The sequence below is a fragment of the Somniosus microcephalus genome, chromosome 3, assembly GCF_052327205.1.
Source record: "Somniosus microcephalus isolate GS21.2 chromosome 3, FLI_Smic_1.0, whole genome shotgun sequence".
Classification (NCBI taxonomy): Eukaryota; Metazoa; Chordata; class Chondrichthyes; order Squaliformes; family Somniosidae; genus Somniosus; species Somniosus microcephalus.
This window is the reverse complement of record NC_140989.1, coordinates 58,215,023-58,232,801: the sequence shown is the minus strand read 5'-3', so window position 1 is coordinate 58,232,801 and position 17,779 is coordinate 58,215,023. Positions and strand designations below refer to the sequence as shown.

The following is a 17,779-nucleotide window of genomic DNA, read 5'->3' as shown; positions in this document are numbered from 1 at the left end:
CAGCTGCATGTCGATCCTGTGCCTCCGGGTCCATCCAGGAGATCGGTGCTGGAACTCCAGGAACAGGTGCAGGAGTCTCTGGCAGGTTTTGTCTCCAGAGTCGCTGCGAGTGTGGAGCGAATGGAGGAGTCCATCGCGGACATGAGCAGAGCCTTTTGGAGGCATTGGCGCATGAACGCATCACCACGGAAAGGATGGTTATGGTAGAGGAGAGGATGGCTGCAGCCATGGAGGAGCTAAGTCGCCAGGGTGTTGAATACTGTACATGGTCATTGTTCAGACTAGAATGACATCTCTTGAGGAGCGATGGTCAGCTATTAAGCATAGAAACCAGACCTTCGTGGAAGTCCTCTGGAGTAGGACTTCCAGTGCAGAAACGGGTCCTCATGGCCCCCCTGAAATGCAGCAAGGTGCTGTCAAGCCATTTGCTAGCTCTGAAGTGGGGCTGACCCATGAGAGGGATATTGTTGGCAGACAACAAGGAAGTGGGGGCTCCTCTCCAAGCGCTCACATGACCATGCCACAGCAAAGCCCTCGGTCAGAGCCCCACCCAACTGAAATGGGTGTCTCATCCCCTGCACAGCTGCAGGAGCAGTAGACTGTTGCCGAGCCCTCACAGGTTCACAACCCCAGAGGACGGTCGCCAAAGGCGTCGAGACAGGAGCAGCAAGAAAGTGAGCAAGCAGCCTCCCCACATCTGCTGAAGCCACAAGGGAAGCACCACATAGGAGCACACGTAAGAGGAAGATAATGCACAAGTAATCACAAGGGTAGCCACTTGGGTGTTATGTTGTGTTTATTTCTGAAATGCCATCAGTTGCTTGTTGTGATAAAAAAATTCTGATGGCAAACTGTTGAAGTTGTGGCCTGTGTCATTTCGCAAATGGGACTTCCACATTGAGGGCTTCGAGCGACTTGCAATTGTCAGTATGGTGGTCAGAGTGATCGGAATCCGCTGGTTCTTTCTCATTGTCGATGCTCTGGTAAGAAGGTGTGAGGCAAAAGTGTTTGATTGTGCAGGCTAAGCAAATCTGGCCAACATTTGTGCGTCCCTTGCATCCCGGGCAACAATGTGGTCGCGCGCTGCCGCCTTCTGGCCTGTGCAGCTTCAGGTGGGTGAGCTTGGCGCTCCTGTTGGTGCTGCTGCTGTTGGTGCTGCTGTTGTTCATGGTTCTGCTGCTGCCGCGGCTGGTCTTCATCCGAATCTGATGTCCAGGAAGAAAAGGAAATAAATGGTTCCCATGCTTCTGGTATATGCCTCAGTTGAGGAAGCGCTCAGTCAAGGTGGGGAGAGGGGTTTCCCAGGAGGTCACACGGGAGATGGGTGTCAGGCTCCAAACTTCCACAACAATGAGTAGGCCTGCTAAAAATTCCCCCAGACCGAAGACAACAAAGTTCTGCCACCTGCAAACGATCACTGGTGAAAACTCCTTTTTAATGGTGGAGCTGCAGCTGTTAGTAAGCAATCCACTTGTGAGGCCGCCAGGATTAACTGGCGTGTTCCAGTGGAGACGTGCAGGACGGGGGAAATGTGTTAAAATCAGAAAGACCTCTCAAAATGGGATTATAGAGGCAATTAACTAGTTGTTAAGGGCCTATCCCACCTCTTGGAGGCGGGATGGAAACAGAGTCTGAAACCCCGATTCTGCAAAAATTGCTCGGAGGCGGGATCAGAGCCGCCCGCCATTTTTTGCGATTTTAGCACCTCACATGCCTCCAATCCCGCCTCCTTGGGCCTGACAAAATCAAGCCCTTATTTTCCAAGGAGTATGTGGCCTCCTTATTCTTCCCATCAAAATGTACCACCTCACACCCTTCGATCCCTTTCTCCCTCATGTGTTTATCTAGCTTCTATCTAGATTTTTGAAATTGTTTAGGCTCTGTGGTGAACAACTTGCATTTAGCATATTAACCATATTTTATCCAGATAACCTTTTTTAAACAACTTGCAAATATAAACTTTATTTTAAAAAAACATTAAAAGTATGTACAGTATTTTTATTACTCTCAGGAAAAAATGGTAAAAAAATCCTGAAACCTGACATTCATCAAGATTGCTCAATCCTTTGTACAATATTAACAACTTGCATTTATATAGCATCTGCACAGGAATGTAATCAGACAAAAATTGACAGAGCCATTGAAGGAGACATTAGGACAGGTGACCAAAAGTTTGGGTCAGAGGTAGGTTTCAAGTAGGGAGAACCAGTGGATGTGGTGTATTTGGACTTTCAGAAGGCTTTCGATAAGGTCCCGCATAAGAGATTAGTGTGCAAAGTTAAAGCACATGGGATTGGGGTTAAGGTACTGACTTGGATAGAGAACTGGTTGGCAGACAGGAAGCAAAGAGTTGGAATAAACGGGTCTTTTTCCGAGTGGTAGGCAGTGACTAGTGGGGTACCGTAGGGATCGGTGCTAGGATCCCAGCTACTCACAGTATATATTACAGGAAACTTTCGTTTAACCGGAGGTTAAATGTCCGGAAAGGTCTATCCACCGGCAAAATTCAGGAGTCGGTTCAGATAAGTTTATTTAACTTCTCGTTGCTTTTTTTCTCCAGTCGCGGCTCTGCAAGGTCTAGCTGAAGCTGTTGCTTAGCTACAGAGACGCTTGCAAGCTACACCGACTGTTTTGAAGCTGTTGCTAAACAACAGGGTTTGTTGCTTCACACGGAGCTCAGAAGCTCCGTATGTTTTAACATTAGCGCTGGTTTTTCTCCGGCAGTTTTGATGGAACAGCAACAGCTCGGTCCCGTCAGTGCCGGATACCAGAAAGTTTCCTGTAATGATCTAGATGAGGGAACGAGATGTAATATCTCCAAGTTTGCAGACAACACAAAGCTGGGTGGGCGTGTGTGCTGTGAGGAGGATGCAGAGAAACTCCAGTATGATTTGGACAGGTTGGGTGATTGACCAGATGCATGGCAGATGCAGTATAATGTGGATAAATGCAAGGTTATCCACTTTGGTGGCAAAAACTGGAAGGCAGATTATTATCTGAACGGCAATAGATTGGGAAAAGGGGAAGTGCAACGAGACCTGGGTGTCCTTGTGCACCAGTCGCTGAAGGTAAGCATGCAGGTGCAGCCGGCGGTTAAGAAGGCAAATGGTATGTTGGCCTTCACAGCGAGAGGATTCGAGTACAGGAGCAAGAATGTCTTGCTACAGTTGTACAGGGCCTTGGTGAGACCACACCTGGAGTATTGTGTGCAGTTTTGGTCGCCTTATCTGAGGAAGGATGTTCTTGCCATGGAGGGAGTGCAGCGAAGATTCACCAGACTGATACCTGGGATGGCAGAAATGACGTATGAAGAGAGATTGGGTCGATTAGGCTTATATTCGCTAGCGTTTAGAAGAATGAGAGGGGATCTCATTGAAACTTATAAAATTCTAACAGGACTAGACAGATTAGATGCAGGGAGGATGTTCCCGATGGCGGGGGAGTCCAGAACCAGGGGTCACAGTCTAAGGATAAGGGGTAAGCCATTTAGGACAGAGATGAGGAGGAATTTCTTCACCCAGAGCGTGGTGAACCTGTGGAATTCTCTACCACACAAGGCAGTAGAGGCCAATTCATTAAATATATTCAAGAAGGAGTTGGATATATTTCTCAAGGCTAAAGGGATCAAGGGATATGGGGAGAAAGCAGGGACAGGGTACTGAATTTGAATGATCAGCCATGATCTCATTGAATGGCGGAGCAGGCTCGAGGGGCCAAATGGCCTACTCCTGCTCCTATCTTCTATGTTTCTATGTTAAAGGAGGAGGGAGAGGTAGAGAGGCAGAGAGGTTTAGAGAGGGAATTCCATAGCTTAGGACCAAGACAGCTGAAGGCACGGCCACCAATGGTGGCACGAAGGAACAGTTGGGGGGGAGGGGAGGCGAGAAATCGACAATAGGTAGAGTTGAAGGAACGCAGAGTTCTCGGAGTGTTGTAGGGCTGGAGGAGGTTAGAGACAGGGAGGGGCAAGGCCACGGAGGGATTTGAACACAAGGATGAGAATTTTAAAATGGAGGCGTTCGGAAACCAGCAGCCAATGCAGGCCAGTGATGAGCACAGGACTGATGGCTCAACAGGACTTTGTGCAAGTTAGGATACGGGCATCAAAGTTTTGGATGAGCTTAAATTTATGTAGGGCGGAAGATAGGAGGGTGGCAGGACAGCATCGAAATAGTCGAGTCTGGAGACGGACAATATTACATAGGTGGAATCAGGCAGTCTTGATGATGGAGAGGATATGGGATCGGAAACTCAGCTCAGGGTCAAATAGGGCGCAGAGGTTGCGAACAGTCTGGTTCAGCCCGAGATAGTGGCCAGGGAGGGGGTGGAATCGGTAGCTAAGGAATGGAGTTTGTGACGAGGATCGAAGACAATGGCTTCGGACTTCCCAATGTTTAATTAGAGGAAAGTTCGGTTCATCCAGGACTGTACGTCGGACAACACGGAGGTAGGGGAGGGGTTGAGAGAGGTGGTGGTGTAAAGCTGGGTGTCGTCAGTGTACATGTGGAGCTTGACATTGTGTTTAAACTAAACTAAACTAAACATGTTGATAAGGTGGAAGACATCATGGATCCTTGTGAAATGCAGCTTTAAGCTTTTTGGTTGGTTATTTCCTATTACATTATGGACTGAATAAAAACATTATCGTATTTGATGTAAATCTAAGAGCACAGATGGAAGGATACTAAACAAGAAATCTTGATGAAATGATAAAAGTCAATCCTCTGTTCCCTCTGACAGGAACAACAGAAGATCTGAGAAATAAATTGATGGTAACTGACAATAACCGAAAAGATGGATATGAAACAACTGACGAGAGAAAATCGTACAGTAACAAAAAGGTGCAAGAGACAGAAGAAATGACAGAGTAAGTTTTCCCAAGCAAAGGCAAGGAAGTGGGTTTGGCATGAACAGGAGATAGTGATGGTGGCTATGTTACAAATGTGATGTAACTAAGGTTGCACGAGGATTGAGTTCTCGACATAGAGACAGGACAGGCTTCACCCGAGTTGGATCAATACCAGTACAAATGTCCTTGCAAACAGGCTAAATAACGCAATGAAAGGATACATAAACTAATGTGGTAATATGTAGAGGCAAACAAAACAGATGCAGAAAGAGAAAATAAAAATGAAAGTAATGTAGATAAAGAAAAAATGCAGAACCTGTGTGTTACGGTACTAAGCAAGGTCTAGTAGATGATGGCTCCAGTGCAGATACAGATACAAATCGGTAAATCAGCAAAATATAAGGATATGACCAGATGGAGAAATAATAACAAAATAAACAATTAATTCAAGGGAGTGGGGAAAATGGTTCAATATATGAATGCTAGGAATCTTAGGAATAAAATAAGAGACATGGATGCCCTTGCTGGAGAAAGAAACGACACTATCAGAGGCATCAATGGGACCTGGTTCAACAATGATACTGAAAGGACAAACGTATAGGGATTCTATTAAATTTCTTCACAGAAATAGATAAATGTAGAAACCCTGATTTCCTTCCATGGTTCATACCACACCATTTATCCACTAAGCCAGCGGCAGAGTTACTAGTTTACTTGTAAACATGCAGGAAACAGGACGTAAATAATCTGTGGGTTACCTTGCTGTTGCTCTTTTCAAGGGGCTTTTGGATTCCAGAGCCCAGTAAATTCCGACCAATATTTCCAAACAGCTGTCAATTTGTGAATTATGCACAGGGTCTCTGCCTAGTTTTCGTAACAAAGAACCAATCTGAAATTTACAGAAGAAAACAAATGAAGTGATTATTTATGTGGCAATTATAGATTTTACAAAAACAACAGTTTAAGCTTCAATAGCATAGAAAAAGACCAGACAAGTGCAATCAAATCAAACTTGGCGCAATCTCAATTAACAAATGAGAATTCAATGAAATATATTCAGATTTTTAAATTGGAAGAAGCATTAGCTCACTCAATGCTTTAACCAAAAATAAAATGCTGAGTGGCACATAACTTGCAAACCCTGGAGAGAAATGAACTATTCAAGCTAAATTATTCCTGCCTTGATCCCAGTTAGCCAAGACAGAGAGCTAATTGATTTAAAATTCCTTTCTTGCGGTGATTCCATATAATGTGATTATGGAATGGCAAAAAAAGGAGTGCCTAATAAATTTTATCAGCGAGTAGGGGGTGGGGGATAGGGTTATAAAATGGAAAATTTATACTTGAAATTATGGTAGAAATAAGGTATGGTGAGGGAGGACAATGGCACAGTTAGCATATATTAGTAGTGTAAATAACTGTACTGGAAGTAATGGAAATGGAGGATGGTGACTAAGAGAGTATTTGATCATCTTTAGTCTATGAAATCAGCACCCAGGAATAGATGCCCAAAAACCATTAGTAATTGGATGTGCAATGAGCACTTCTAAAGTAGTTCAGGCAGAAACTCCTGATGCACACACCCTCGCTGTTCATTCCACAAATGACTTGGAAGACCTAGAGCTCAGAAACATCATCAAAAGTTATGAATTTATTTTACAAGTAGCACCTTGGTGATCACTTGTCTTCTGTGAGATATTCTGTTTCTTATAATTCCTTTATTTAATCCAATAATTTGAGCTAAGCTTGCAATGGCATATTTGTATTTACATGGGTCATTACTTAATAGATCTGCAGCTGGAATACTTGCTTTGTGATTTAAGAAAGGCCTTTAGCACTTAAAAAAAGCCAACTGCTTAAATTACAATCACTGAAAAGGTGGAAAGGATTTAACATTACGTTCTGCAAACATAAATGATGTCTTTAGTCTCATCACTATAATTCCCTTTTACTGCTACTCTGTGAAGGGACTGTCGTGGAGCCTGAATGAAGCAGGTAGTAAGACTGTACCTTCTTTAGTAAATGCAGTTGTTGTATTCCATCAGTGAGCTCTGCACATTCCAGCAGAAGAATCGCGAGACCATTCTCCTCACCAGTTGCTATGCCTGAGGGAAAAAAGGGCACAATCAAATTTTTCAAGAATATAGGGCAGCACGGTGGCATAGTGGTTAGCACTGTTGCCTCACAGCGCCAGGGACCCGGGTTCGAATCCGGCCTCGGGCGACTGTCTGTGTGGAGTTTGCACATTCTCCCCGTGTTTGCGTGGGTTTACTCCGGGTGCTCCGGTTTCCTCCCACAGTCCAAAGATGTGCAGGTTAGGTTGATTGGCTATGATAAATTGACCCTTAGTGTTAGGGGGATTAAATACGTGGGGTTACGGGGATAGGGTGGGATATGTGTTGGTGTAGGGGTTATGGGGATCGGGTGGTATATGTGTCGGTGCAGGCTCGATGGGCCGAAATGGCCTCTATCTGTACTGTGGGGTTTCTGTGATTTCTGTGATAGTGGGGCAGGGTTAAATGTATTTTGCATGTTTACTGGTGGAACAGCATTTTAAATAGGGTGCTTGTACATTATTCAAAATGATCCATTGTAATTATTACAGATATACAACAAAGTCAATAGGAATGTTTAAAGAGTTAAGTTTAAAAACAAGTAGGAGTTCCAAAGTAAATTTCTACTTTTCTGTTTCCTTCAGTTTTTAGTAATGACTTAGGTTTTGCAAAGTGGAGGCCCAGTCCAACTGCAAAAGATACTGTCACATAAGTAGTCATGGTCTTTTGTCTACACTCTCAAATAATTAATGAGCAACCTAGTTTTAAAAACTCATGGGAACAGAAGATAAGCTCATTTTGGCAACATTTCAGCCGCTCTGATTATATAAAAATAAATAAATGTTTTGCGCGTGTAACATTGAAAGGAGTTCACAGTGTCGCAAAATCCAAGAACAAAGCTTGAATGGTTTGTGGTAACATTATGGCTCATGATCAGCTATAAAGAGGTCCACTGGTATGAAGAAGGTGGTTTTATTGGATAAATGAAAGAAAATTATAATGATGTTTCCACTATTATCAATGTGTCCAAGCCCGACAACAAGATTTGAACATATAATTTAGGCCAAACTCCCACAGAGTACTAAGAGGTTGCCTCATTTTCAGAGGTGTTGTCCTTTGGATGAAGTGTTGAACTGCAGCCCTAGTTGCCTATTCTAATGGTTCAGGTGAATTTGAAATGCCATGACACTATTTGAAGAGCAAGAAAAACTTATGGGTTCTTGGCCAACATTCCCCTTTTGGGTCATCACCAAAAATAGATTAACTAGTCCTTCATCCCTTTACTTTTTTGTGAGTGTTAGCATGCACAAAATGGCTGTCACAATTGCCTGCATAACTGTAACTGCACTTTAAAATAATTCACCATTATAATGCACTATATAAATGCGAGTCTTTTACAAAAGAGTTTTGTAATCATGTCTGATTACATCATTTGAACGAACCCCTTGTTATAGATTCAGGATACAATGCATTTTATCCTATTTAATAACACATTTCACTCTTTACAAGTAAACTCTACAACAGGGTTTGTCCAAATCGTGGTGTATGTCACCCTCAAAGACCTTCAGTACTTTATGCACTTCTTGGTAGTTAGCCTGGAGGTTTGAAACGTGCTGCTGCCTCATTGGTGGATGAATCCTAAATCAGAACACCATGATCTAGTGGTCTCCACAGATTGTGATGTTTGTTAATAGGAACAAGGGTTTAAACTATCTATGTTGCCCTAGGTTCCACAGTATGCACCTATGCGGCCCACAGAGGAAAAGCTTGAACAATGCTTCCCTACCACATGCAGTAACCCCTTTACCTTGCCTCACACTGCTACAATAGACACGTGTTTACTTACATCTCAAGCTCACAAGTTTATGGTCATCAAGAACAATTCGACCAACGTCGATGTCTTTCTTCTTTAGAACCATCTCCACCCAAATTCTTTTTAAAATGCTGGTTTAAAAAAAGCAACAAAACTTGCTCCTTGGAATAGCTGATATCCGCAGAATTTCACTTCACTCAAGCTGTCTTGAATGTGGTCACTTCAACAATGTGGCAACTTCGTGGGAATGACAATGCGAAAGCAGGTCTATGCAATGTTTAAGAACTAAAAGCACTATTATTAACAACGTTTAGGAGAGTGATTTCATTGCAACAATCCTTCTGCAGCCACTACCACAGCACAACGCTGCCATATTTGCGGCATCTCACGTAAACGTCAATTCCGCCTTCACGTCGAATCGGTTTTTTTTTGCTCTCTCTGTGACCGATTCGGCCGAATCCTCCGCCTCCACACTGGAAGAGGTTCCTCCTCCGCTTAGCAGCTATTGGCTAATTGGGGGACGTAGCCCGCACGTCCAGCCCGCCTCTCGCCACCCGATTGGTCGACCGCAACGTCAATCAGAGAATGTTAGCCCGGATTGTTGCTTGACAGATGGATACAGGACGTTGGGAACGCGCTGACAGCGGAGTGTGGGAAAGTTATCGCCTACTGTACAAGGGCAGTGATGGAGAGACCGGCAGGAGACCAGGCTGAAGGTCGCCCGGTACTCAGTGCCCGCTTTGAATGTTTCTGTCACCGCTTCGTGTCGCAGGTTTAACGGAGAGAATGGCACATTTAATCAGGTAGGCTCTTTTGTCAGTGTTCATACGTTTGTCAGAAACGGAGCTGTTGAATTTTGACCAGAGAGAGTTAGCACAGCACTTTTCCCCCCACCAGGATTTTTTGCATGTGATGTCATTCACTGACAGGGTGGAAAAGATGAGGTTAAGGCAAAATTTGGGAGTTCCGATTGATGCAGTGGACACGGGTTTGAATGCAGTTTAGGGGTTTACGCAGTTGACGATATTCTCTCCAATAAACCAAATACTTAGAGGGACAAATCCGTTATGAAGCATCAGTGACATGTTTATTTTGAATCAATCAGTTATTTAAGTGTCAAAATTGATGGTTATTTTTTCGGAGTGATTTTGATGAACAAATACTTTTCGTTGCAATAGGTCACCAGATTATAAAATATGTTCGTAAATTTTAGGCAATTGTTATCCTGTTGAAGAAATAAAGTTTTCTGTTACGAAAGTCACTCCAATGTTTGCAGATGTTTGCGTTGGTTACAGTTTAGCTGCAGACGGGACAACTGTTTAGTATATATAATATAAACAGAAGAGGTGTCCCTTTATAATTGGATTGTAGAAATTATTTTCTTAATTGGTAAAACAATAGGAGTCACTGGAAAGCGAATCCTGTCGACATTTGAAACAGAAGTTCGGTTTCGTTTTGTCATTATATAACTCAGGCAATGCAGTATATTTGATTCTATTCTAAAAGGCAAACTCAGCCGAAACTGATGGTTTTCAGATGTTTTCAAATCAGTGATCTATCGTGGATTTGTAACAACTGAAATATTGAGATATAAGTTGAAGGATGGAATCATCCCAATCGCAGTGAACCACACTTTTTCGTGCTTAAGGATTGAAATGTCCTGCTTTGGTCATTTTATTTTAGCGAAAATAGACGTGAGTAAAATGAATAGGTGGAAGGCATTCATGGATTTATTTGTCTATGTTCATGGCTGCCCTAGCAATTCTTGCTCTTCCGAAAATGGAATATTCAACATTAATGAAAGGAGAAAAAAAGGCCTTTTTTTCTTGGTAAGGTTATTGATTAGGGGCTAGTGCAGTTTTCCTTGGCTTTACAGCCATGTCAAAAAATGAGTATTTTATTCCTGGTCAGACCAGGCTTTAGGGATCTTAATGGGAAAATTTAGAAGTATCACCACAGCAATAACAGGGTCAAAACGGTGCCACAAAGGTATATTGCATTAATATATACTGTCTGAGTCACAGTGCAATTATATCGTACAGTATGTGTATCACTGTTATAGTTATATTATTACTATCACTCTGTGTTGCATTATTATATTGTTCAGTCTCCATTATTACATTATATGATTGTAATTACCCATTCTCAGTTTCTGATATATTTATCACATTGTGTCTCATTCTAATATATTTTATTTTCTTCTCTGGTATTACTTTACTTGCACTGAGTATCTCATTAATTCCATTCAGTCTTTGTTATATTGTTATAATAGCCACTGATGTTCTTTGCTGTGTTAGATTCTATCATTATTGTTATAAGTATCTGACATTTGTTTTATATTTTTTATATATATATATTCCTATCACTCAGCCCTGTGCTAGCCTTTCCACACGGTTCCCTCGTCTCCGTTCCTCACTCATGTGTTATATTCTATTTGAAAATGTGAATTTAGTTTAAAAAACTAATAATATGGAAATAAAAAGCTGGTAAATTGACCATGAAGCTGTCGGATTAAGTAAAATCTTAACTGGTTCGCCAATGTCCTTTTAGGGAAGGAAACCTGCCATCCTTACCCAGTCTGTCCTAAATGTGACTCCAGCCCCACACAATGTTCCCTCTAAGCTCTGCGGCTGTGCAGCGCTCCAGGGGGTCCTGCGCAGCTGGTGAACCAGCTTTTAAATTGAAAAAAATGCGCATGCGTGGATTTTTGAATGGGCCATGCAGCCCGTTAAAGGTGGCGCGTGGCCCCCCAAAAATTACAGGGAACATTAGCCCAACACCAATGTTGTTGACTCTTAACTGCTCTCTAGTTGTTGTTGACTAAGAGTAAAGGCAAACCACTCAGTTGTATCAGACTACTACAAAGAATAACAAGAACCACAAAGACTGCAGCAGTTCAAGAAGCAGGCCCACCATCACCTTCTCAGGGCAGTGAATGGTGGCCAATAAATGCCAGCTTTGCCAGCAATCCTGAAAATGAATAATATTTTTTTTAATAGTCATTATATTATCTATTACTGTTGACATTATTATTTATATAATGTATAGTCACATGGTGTTATAATAAAGGCAGCTGATGCAAGATTATGACCCATTTGTGATTATGAGGCAGGGAACTCATGGGAAGAATTTTGGGTGGCTTGGAGGGACTACTTCCCACCATTCTTCAGGGAAATTAAGACAGTTGTTTTAAGTTCATCATAATTAGTGGTTTAAAAAATGCTAACAACCAATGAAATTGCATTCTTGAGGCACACGTTTCAAAAATGCTTATTCTTGAGATCTTATTAGTTTATTAAACTCAACAAAAAAGAAGGCATTTTGCCTATTTTTCAAAAGGGAAAAAAAGGATTTTCAGGCCCTTTATTCTTTTCCTTTGTGTGAACTTAAAAAAAATTGATTTTTATCCATATGTATAGTGTTCATTTATTTTGTTATTGGAAATAAGATACATGTTGTTTTCTGGATATTGACATGGCTCTCGCTTTAATCATAGTCTTGGATCTGGGATTACCTGAAACTTAAACCCTATTCTATTTTTTTAAATAGCAGACATGCCTGTATTGCCTGATTATATAGCACACAAATTTTAAAGTATCTTGCTCAGATTGTTGGAATGGATAAAAACTTTGACATTAAGCTCATTAAAAAAATACAGTCTTTCATTAGTTAAGTGGATTTTCCATGTTACTTGAAACCTTTTCTAGATGCAGATGTATTGTAAATTTAGGAAACATTCAAATTGTAGGGTTATGGTCACTATGCAAATGTATCCGTTTTGAGAATAGGACAACATTTACTCATTGTACCTATTTCACTGTACACGCACCAAGTCCATTACAATTTTTTTCTGCTTGTAGAGTGTAGGTATTGTATAAAAAACACATGCTCTTCTAGTGGTTTTGTAAGACATCAAAGAATTTGAAAAGGTCCACCAGAATGAATGACTCACCATGAGTCAGCTGCTAATGTAACAGATCCTTAGTAGTTCTTATATGATGAATTTTGCTCAGTAAGTACACTTAAAGAGCTAGGTTATGTATACTTAGAGATCGGTTACCTTAATGACCAAAAGTCACAATCATTTTTTTAATTGATAATCATAAACCAGGATCATTTTAATAATTCTGGTAGATCAGAAAAATATGATAAATGCTTGCATTTATATAGTGCTTTATCACATCTCTCAACTGCCTCAAAGCCCTTCAAGTTCATATATGATGAATTACTGTGAAGTATAGAGGCTGTTGTAATGTGGGCAAGGCTAACCCATTGTGCTTGAACAATGGATTCTAATTGTTGCTTAAATAATTCCAGAGTTTTCACCTCAGCCTAGAAGTTCATTTCAAGTATTGATCAATGTGTGAAGAAGAATCTCCTGATATCAATTCTAAAGTCATCTTTTACTAGTTTGGACATGTGTCCCGTTATCCTATTCCCACAGTTTAATTTAAAGTAATATTCAAGATTAATTTTTTCCATACTGTAGTGTCCGTGCATTAATAACACACGGACTGCAGGAGAACGATAATAAGAGATGTTTACTGCACAGAGAGTATGCTGGAACTGAAAGTACAGAAGCCTGCTACTGCTTTATATACAGGTGTGGTCACTGCCGGTACTACAGCATAAAAGCAGTTCTCTCTTAAAGGTACATACACAACAATTCCTCCCCTTTTAGATAACCAGTACATAGCATTCATTTAACAATTGAATAATAACTAATTACAATTACAATTTTCTTTGTACTATATACATCAGCTAAAAGTAAACATTTATAAATTCAGTCTTTGAGGAGGCTTCCTGATCCTGTCTGGATAGCGCCTTTCTCGAGTATACTGTTCTTGCGGCGGAGTCGATTCTGGCTCATTGTCATTGGTTGGTTCGTCAGCTTACAATACCACTGATTCTGAGGTAGATGCAATCTGTGCTTCGGGTTCATCACCAGGTGCGCATGCTCGTGGTATGGGTTTGACTTGTTCCTGTGACTCTAGAATCTGGTCAGCATGGCGTCTCACGATGCTCTCTCCAACGTCCACTGTGTACATTAGTGGTCCCTGCCCTGTGCATATCGTTCCTGGCTGCCATTTTTCTGTTCGGTAGTCGCGGGCCAAGACTGGTTGCCCTATCTTGAAGCTCCTGGTTGGCCTTTCATTGATGTGCTGGAATTGCTTATTCTCAACATCTCGTCTTATGTTTGGTTTGAGCAAGTCCAGGCGACATCGTAAACCGCGGTTAAAGAACATCATGGCTGGAGATTGGTTGGTGACTGCATGTGTCGCATTTCGGTAAGCGAACAAGAAATTATCCACCTTGTGTTGCAGTGGTATGTTGTCGTTATACATCGCCTTTATTGCCTTTTTAAAGGTTTGAACAAACCTCTCGGCCAATCCATTTGTGGCTGGATGATATGGGGCGGATGTGTAATACTTTACCCCATTATTCCTCAAAAACCTCCGGAAATCCTCGGACACAAACTGTGGTCCATTGTCGGAGCAAATCTGTTCTGGCAAGCCATTCCTGGCGAAGATGGTCCATAGGACTGCAATAGTTTTCTCCGTGGTGGTGGAGGACATTTTGATGACCTCTGGCCATTTCGAATGTGCATCCACGGCGATTAAAAACATTGAGTCCATGAATGGACCAGCAAAATCAATGTGTACCCGTTGCCATGGAGATGAGGGCCACTCCCATGGGTGTAGCGGGGCCTGTGGTGGAGCGTTTTGGACTTTCTGGCATCCTGTGCATCTCTTGGTCATTTCCTCGATTTCTTTATCGATTCCCGGCCACCACACAAACGCCCTGGCTAGGCTTTTCATTTTTACCCCTCCCAGATGACCCTCATGAAGCTCATTGAGCACTCTATCTCTCAACTTGTGTGGAATTACCACTCGGGATCCGCACATCAAGGTCCCACGGCACACTGACAGCTGTTCTCTCCTTGGCGAGAATGCTGGCAACAGTGAGTCGCCATGTGCTGGCCATCCCTTCACCGTCAAATCATAGACCCGAGAGAGTGTCGGGTCATTTCGGGTTTCCTTCTCTATACTTGAGTTTGTAACAGGTAGACATTCGACTATGGTCGAATGGAATATCTCAACAGGGTCCACTGCAGGTGCTTCCTCCACCGTAGGCAGCGGCAGGCGCGACAGCCCATCAGCGTTTCCATGCTGTTTCGTGCCCTTATACTCTATGTCGTATTGATGTGCTCCTAGAAAAAGGGACCATCTTTGCAGCCGTTGCGCCGTCATCACCGGAATGCCCTTCTTTGGGTTAAAAATGGAGCAAGAGGCTGGTGATCAGTCAGTAAGGTGAATTTCTGCCCGTGCAGGTAGTGATTGAACTTCTTCACCCCCCACACCAGGCTGAGGGCCTCCCTGTCAGTCTGGGCGTAGTTACGCTCGGCTGATGTTAACGAGCGTGACGCAAAGGCTATTGGCCTCTCTGAACCGTCAAGGAATTTGTGCGACAGCACCGCTCCAATGCCGTAGGGAGACGCATCACATGCCAACCGAATCGGTAGTGATGGATTGTAGTGAGCCAATACTTCTTTTGAAGTGATTAGGCATTTACATTTCTGAAAGGCACACTTACACTCATCACTCCACTTCCATGCTACTCCAGTTTGCAGCAGGGCGTTCAGCGGGTGCAGAATTGTAGACAAATTTGGCAAGAACTTATGGTAGTAGTTCACCAACCCTAGGAACGACCTCAGTTGTGACACATTTTCCGGTGCTGGAGCCTTGACTACTGCCTCAATCTTGTCTGGGGACTTATGCAACCCCTCTTCATCAATCACGTGGCCACAATACGAGATTTGTTTCCTGAAAAATTCACATTTGGGGCGGTTGGCACGTAGTCCATATTCTTGTAATCTAGTGAGCACCTGCTCCAGGTTGGCAAGGTGTTCACTGTCATTTCCGCCCGTAAGCAGGATGTCGTCCAAATAACACTTGGTCCCCGAGATCCCTTGCAGGACTTGTTCCATCGCCCTCTGCCAAATAGCCGGAGCTGATGCTACCCCGAATACCAGTCGATTGTACTGGTAAAGACCTTTGTGAGTGTTTATCATGAGGTATTTTCTAGATGATTCATCTACCTCCATTTGTAGATACGCTTGGGCCAGATCAATCTTCGTAAAGCATTTCCCCCCAGATAGTGAGGCGAAAATATCCTCTATCCGCAGAAGTGGATATTGTACCGTGTGAAGGACTGGGTTCACAGTAACCTTAAAGTCCCCACAGATGCGAACCTTCGTCGGTTCCCCAGGCGTGCTGCTCAATGATTTCTTCATTACAGGAACGATGGGTGTGGCCCACTCGCTCCAGTCCACCTTGGACAGCACACCCGAACGCTCCAGACTCTCCAGCTCTGCTTCAACGGCTGGGTGGATCGCATACGGTACCGGTCTGGCCTTAAAAAATTTTGGGGTTGCGTTATCTTCAATTTTTATCGTTGCCGTTACGCCTTTTAGAGTCCCAAGTCCTTGCTGGAACACCTCTTTCGCGTCAGTTAGAATTTTTGACAGTCGTCCAGGTGTGGCATCGTCAACTTTTTTGTCAGCCACAGTTAGTGCCTGAATGGAATGCCAATCCAATTGTATTTTTTGGATCCATTCACGCCCCAATAATGGTGGTCCTCCATCTTGCAGTATATATAGATACAGTTCCTGTGTTTCCTTGCCGTTGTATTTAACGGGCACCCTTATTTTTCCTCTGGGGTAGACTTTTTGCCCCGTATATGCCTTCAAGACAATGGATGTATCCGTCAAAGGAATGTGTGAGTATAGCCGCTTGTAGTCTCGTCGACTCATGATTGTTAGGGCTGATCCTGTGTCCAACTCCATCTTTACTTGGGACCCTGCTATCACGAGGGTGACCCAAATGGTTCGGTGATCCTCCTTTGCGATCACATTGTGTAGCTTTAGACAACTTAGTCCCCTGCTCCCGGAGTCATTGTCACTACTCTGGTCTTCTGAACTACTGTCCGTCATCTTTTGTACTTTCTTGTACTTTTCCTTAGTAGTTCTTTTAGTGTTGGTTTTCTTTCCCGACCTGCAGACTCGTGCTATGTGTCCCATTTTTCCACATTGCCTGCATACTTTGTCCTTAGCCCAGCAATCCTTCTGGTCATGGGTTGTTCTGCCGCAGCGATAGCACTTTTCTGCTCCATATGCCATTTCATTAGTGCTATATTCTTGCGGTTTCTGTTGTATTTCCGCAGCTCCCCGTGCTGCTGCTTCGTAGGATACTGCAACGCTGAAAGCCTTTTCTAGCGTAAGGTCCTTTTCCGAAAGTAGTCGTTTCTGGGTTCCTTCACTCTGGAGCCCGCAGACAAACTTATCCCTTAAGGTATCTGCCAGTCCTGTTCCGAACTGGCAGTGTGTCGATAACTTGCATAGTTCCGTAAGATAGTCAGCATTACTCTCGTCTTTGTGCTGGTTTCGTTTATGGAACTTGAATCTTTCTGCTATCAGCAGCGGTGTAGGGTTTAGATGTTCCTGTAAGATATTAACAATCTCTTCAAAATTTTTCTCCATTGGTTTAGCTGGGGTAATTAAATTTTGCAATAGGCCGTACGTTCTCGCGCCCATCAAATTTAATAATATCGACGCCTTCTTTTCAGCGGCCACCTCATTTGCCCTGCAGTACACTTCAATTCTTTCCACATACGTGGTCCAGTCTTCTATTTTGTTATCGAAAACAGTGATGCTGCCACTCTTCGGCATCTTGGGTGGTTTAAAATGGATTAAAATGGCGCCTCCCGCGCTTTTCCTTCTTCCCCAAAGGATTAAAATGGCACCTCCCACACTTTTTCTTCTTCCCCCTGCTGCCAATGCTGCTCCTCGCGTTCTAACAGGTAATGGCGGCGCCCCGCGGCTTTCTGCGTGTCTCTTTTTCAACGCTGCCCGACTCTTGAGCACCGGCCGCGCCCTGTGCGCTCCACCCTCTCTCTCTCTTTTTCTTCCCGACGACGCTGCTCGGCCCCCTTACAGAGCCGCTCGCCCGAGCTCTAGCCCGCCGCAGTCCGGGAAGGGTCAGCGCACTACCTGCTACCAGCCCG

The 17,779-nt window shown here is 43.2% G+C and overlaps 2 protein-coding genes across 2 annotated transcripts in view; one reads left to right on the top strand and one right to left on the bottom strand.

Annotated features, from left to right (window-relative positions):
- The window catches only part of thada (THADA armadillo repeat containing), a 502,870-nt gene extending 493,705 nt beyond the window's left edge, over positions 1-9,165 (bottom strand). The window contains exons 1-3 of the mRNA XM_085980649.1: positions 8,750-9,165; positions 6,860-6,954; positions 5,608-5,738 (exon numbers count right to left, since the gene is read on the bottom strand). Of these exons, the coding sequence (XP_085836775.1) occupies positions 5,608-5,738; positions 6,860-6,954; positions 8,750-8,822 (299 nt within the window). The 5' untranslated portion in view covers positions 8,823-9,165. The remainder of the gene's footprint in view (positions 1-5,607; positions 5,739-6,859; positions 6,955-8,749) is intronic.
- Positions 9,166-9,340: 175 nt separating this feature from the next.
- Positions 9,341-17,779, top strand: part of plekhh2 (pleckstrin homology domain containing, family H (with MyTH4 domain) member 2) — a 146,138-nt gene continuing 137,699 nt past the window's right edge. The window contains exon 1 of the mRNA XM_085980626.1: positions 9,341-9,519. The gene's annotated coding sequence lies outside the window, so the exon portion shown is untranslated. The remainder of the gene's footprint in view (positions 9,520-17,779) is intronic.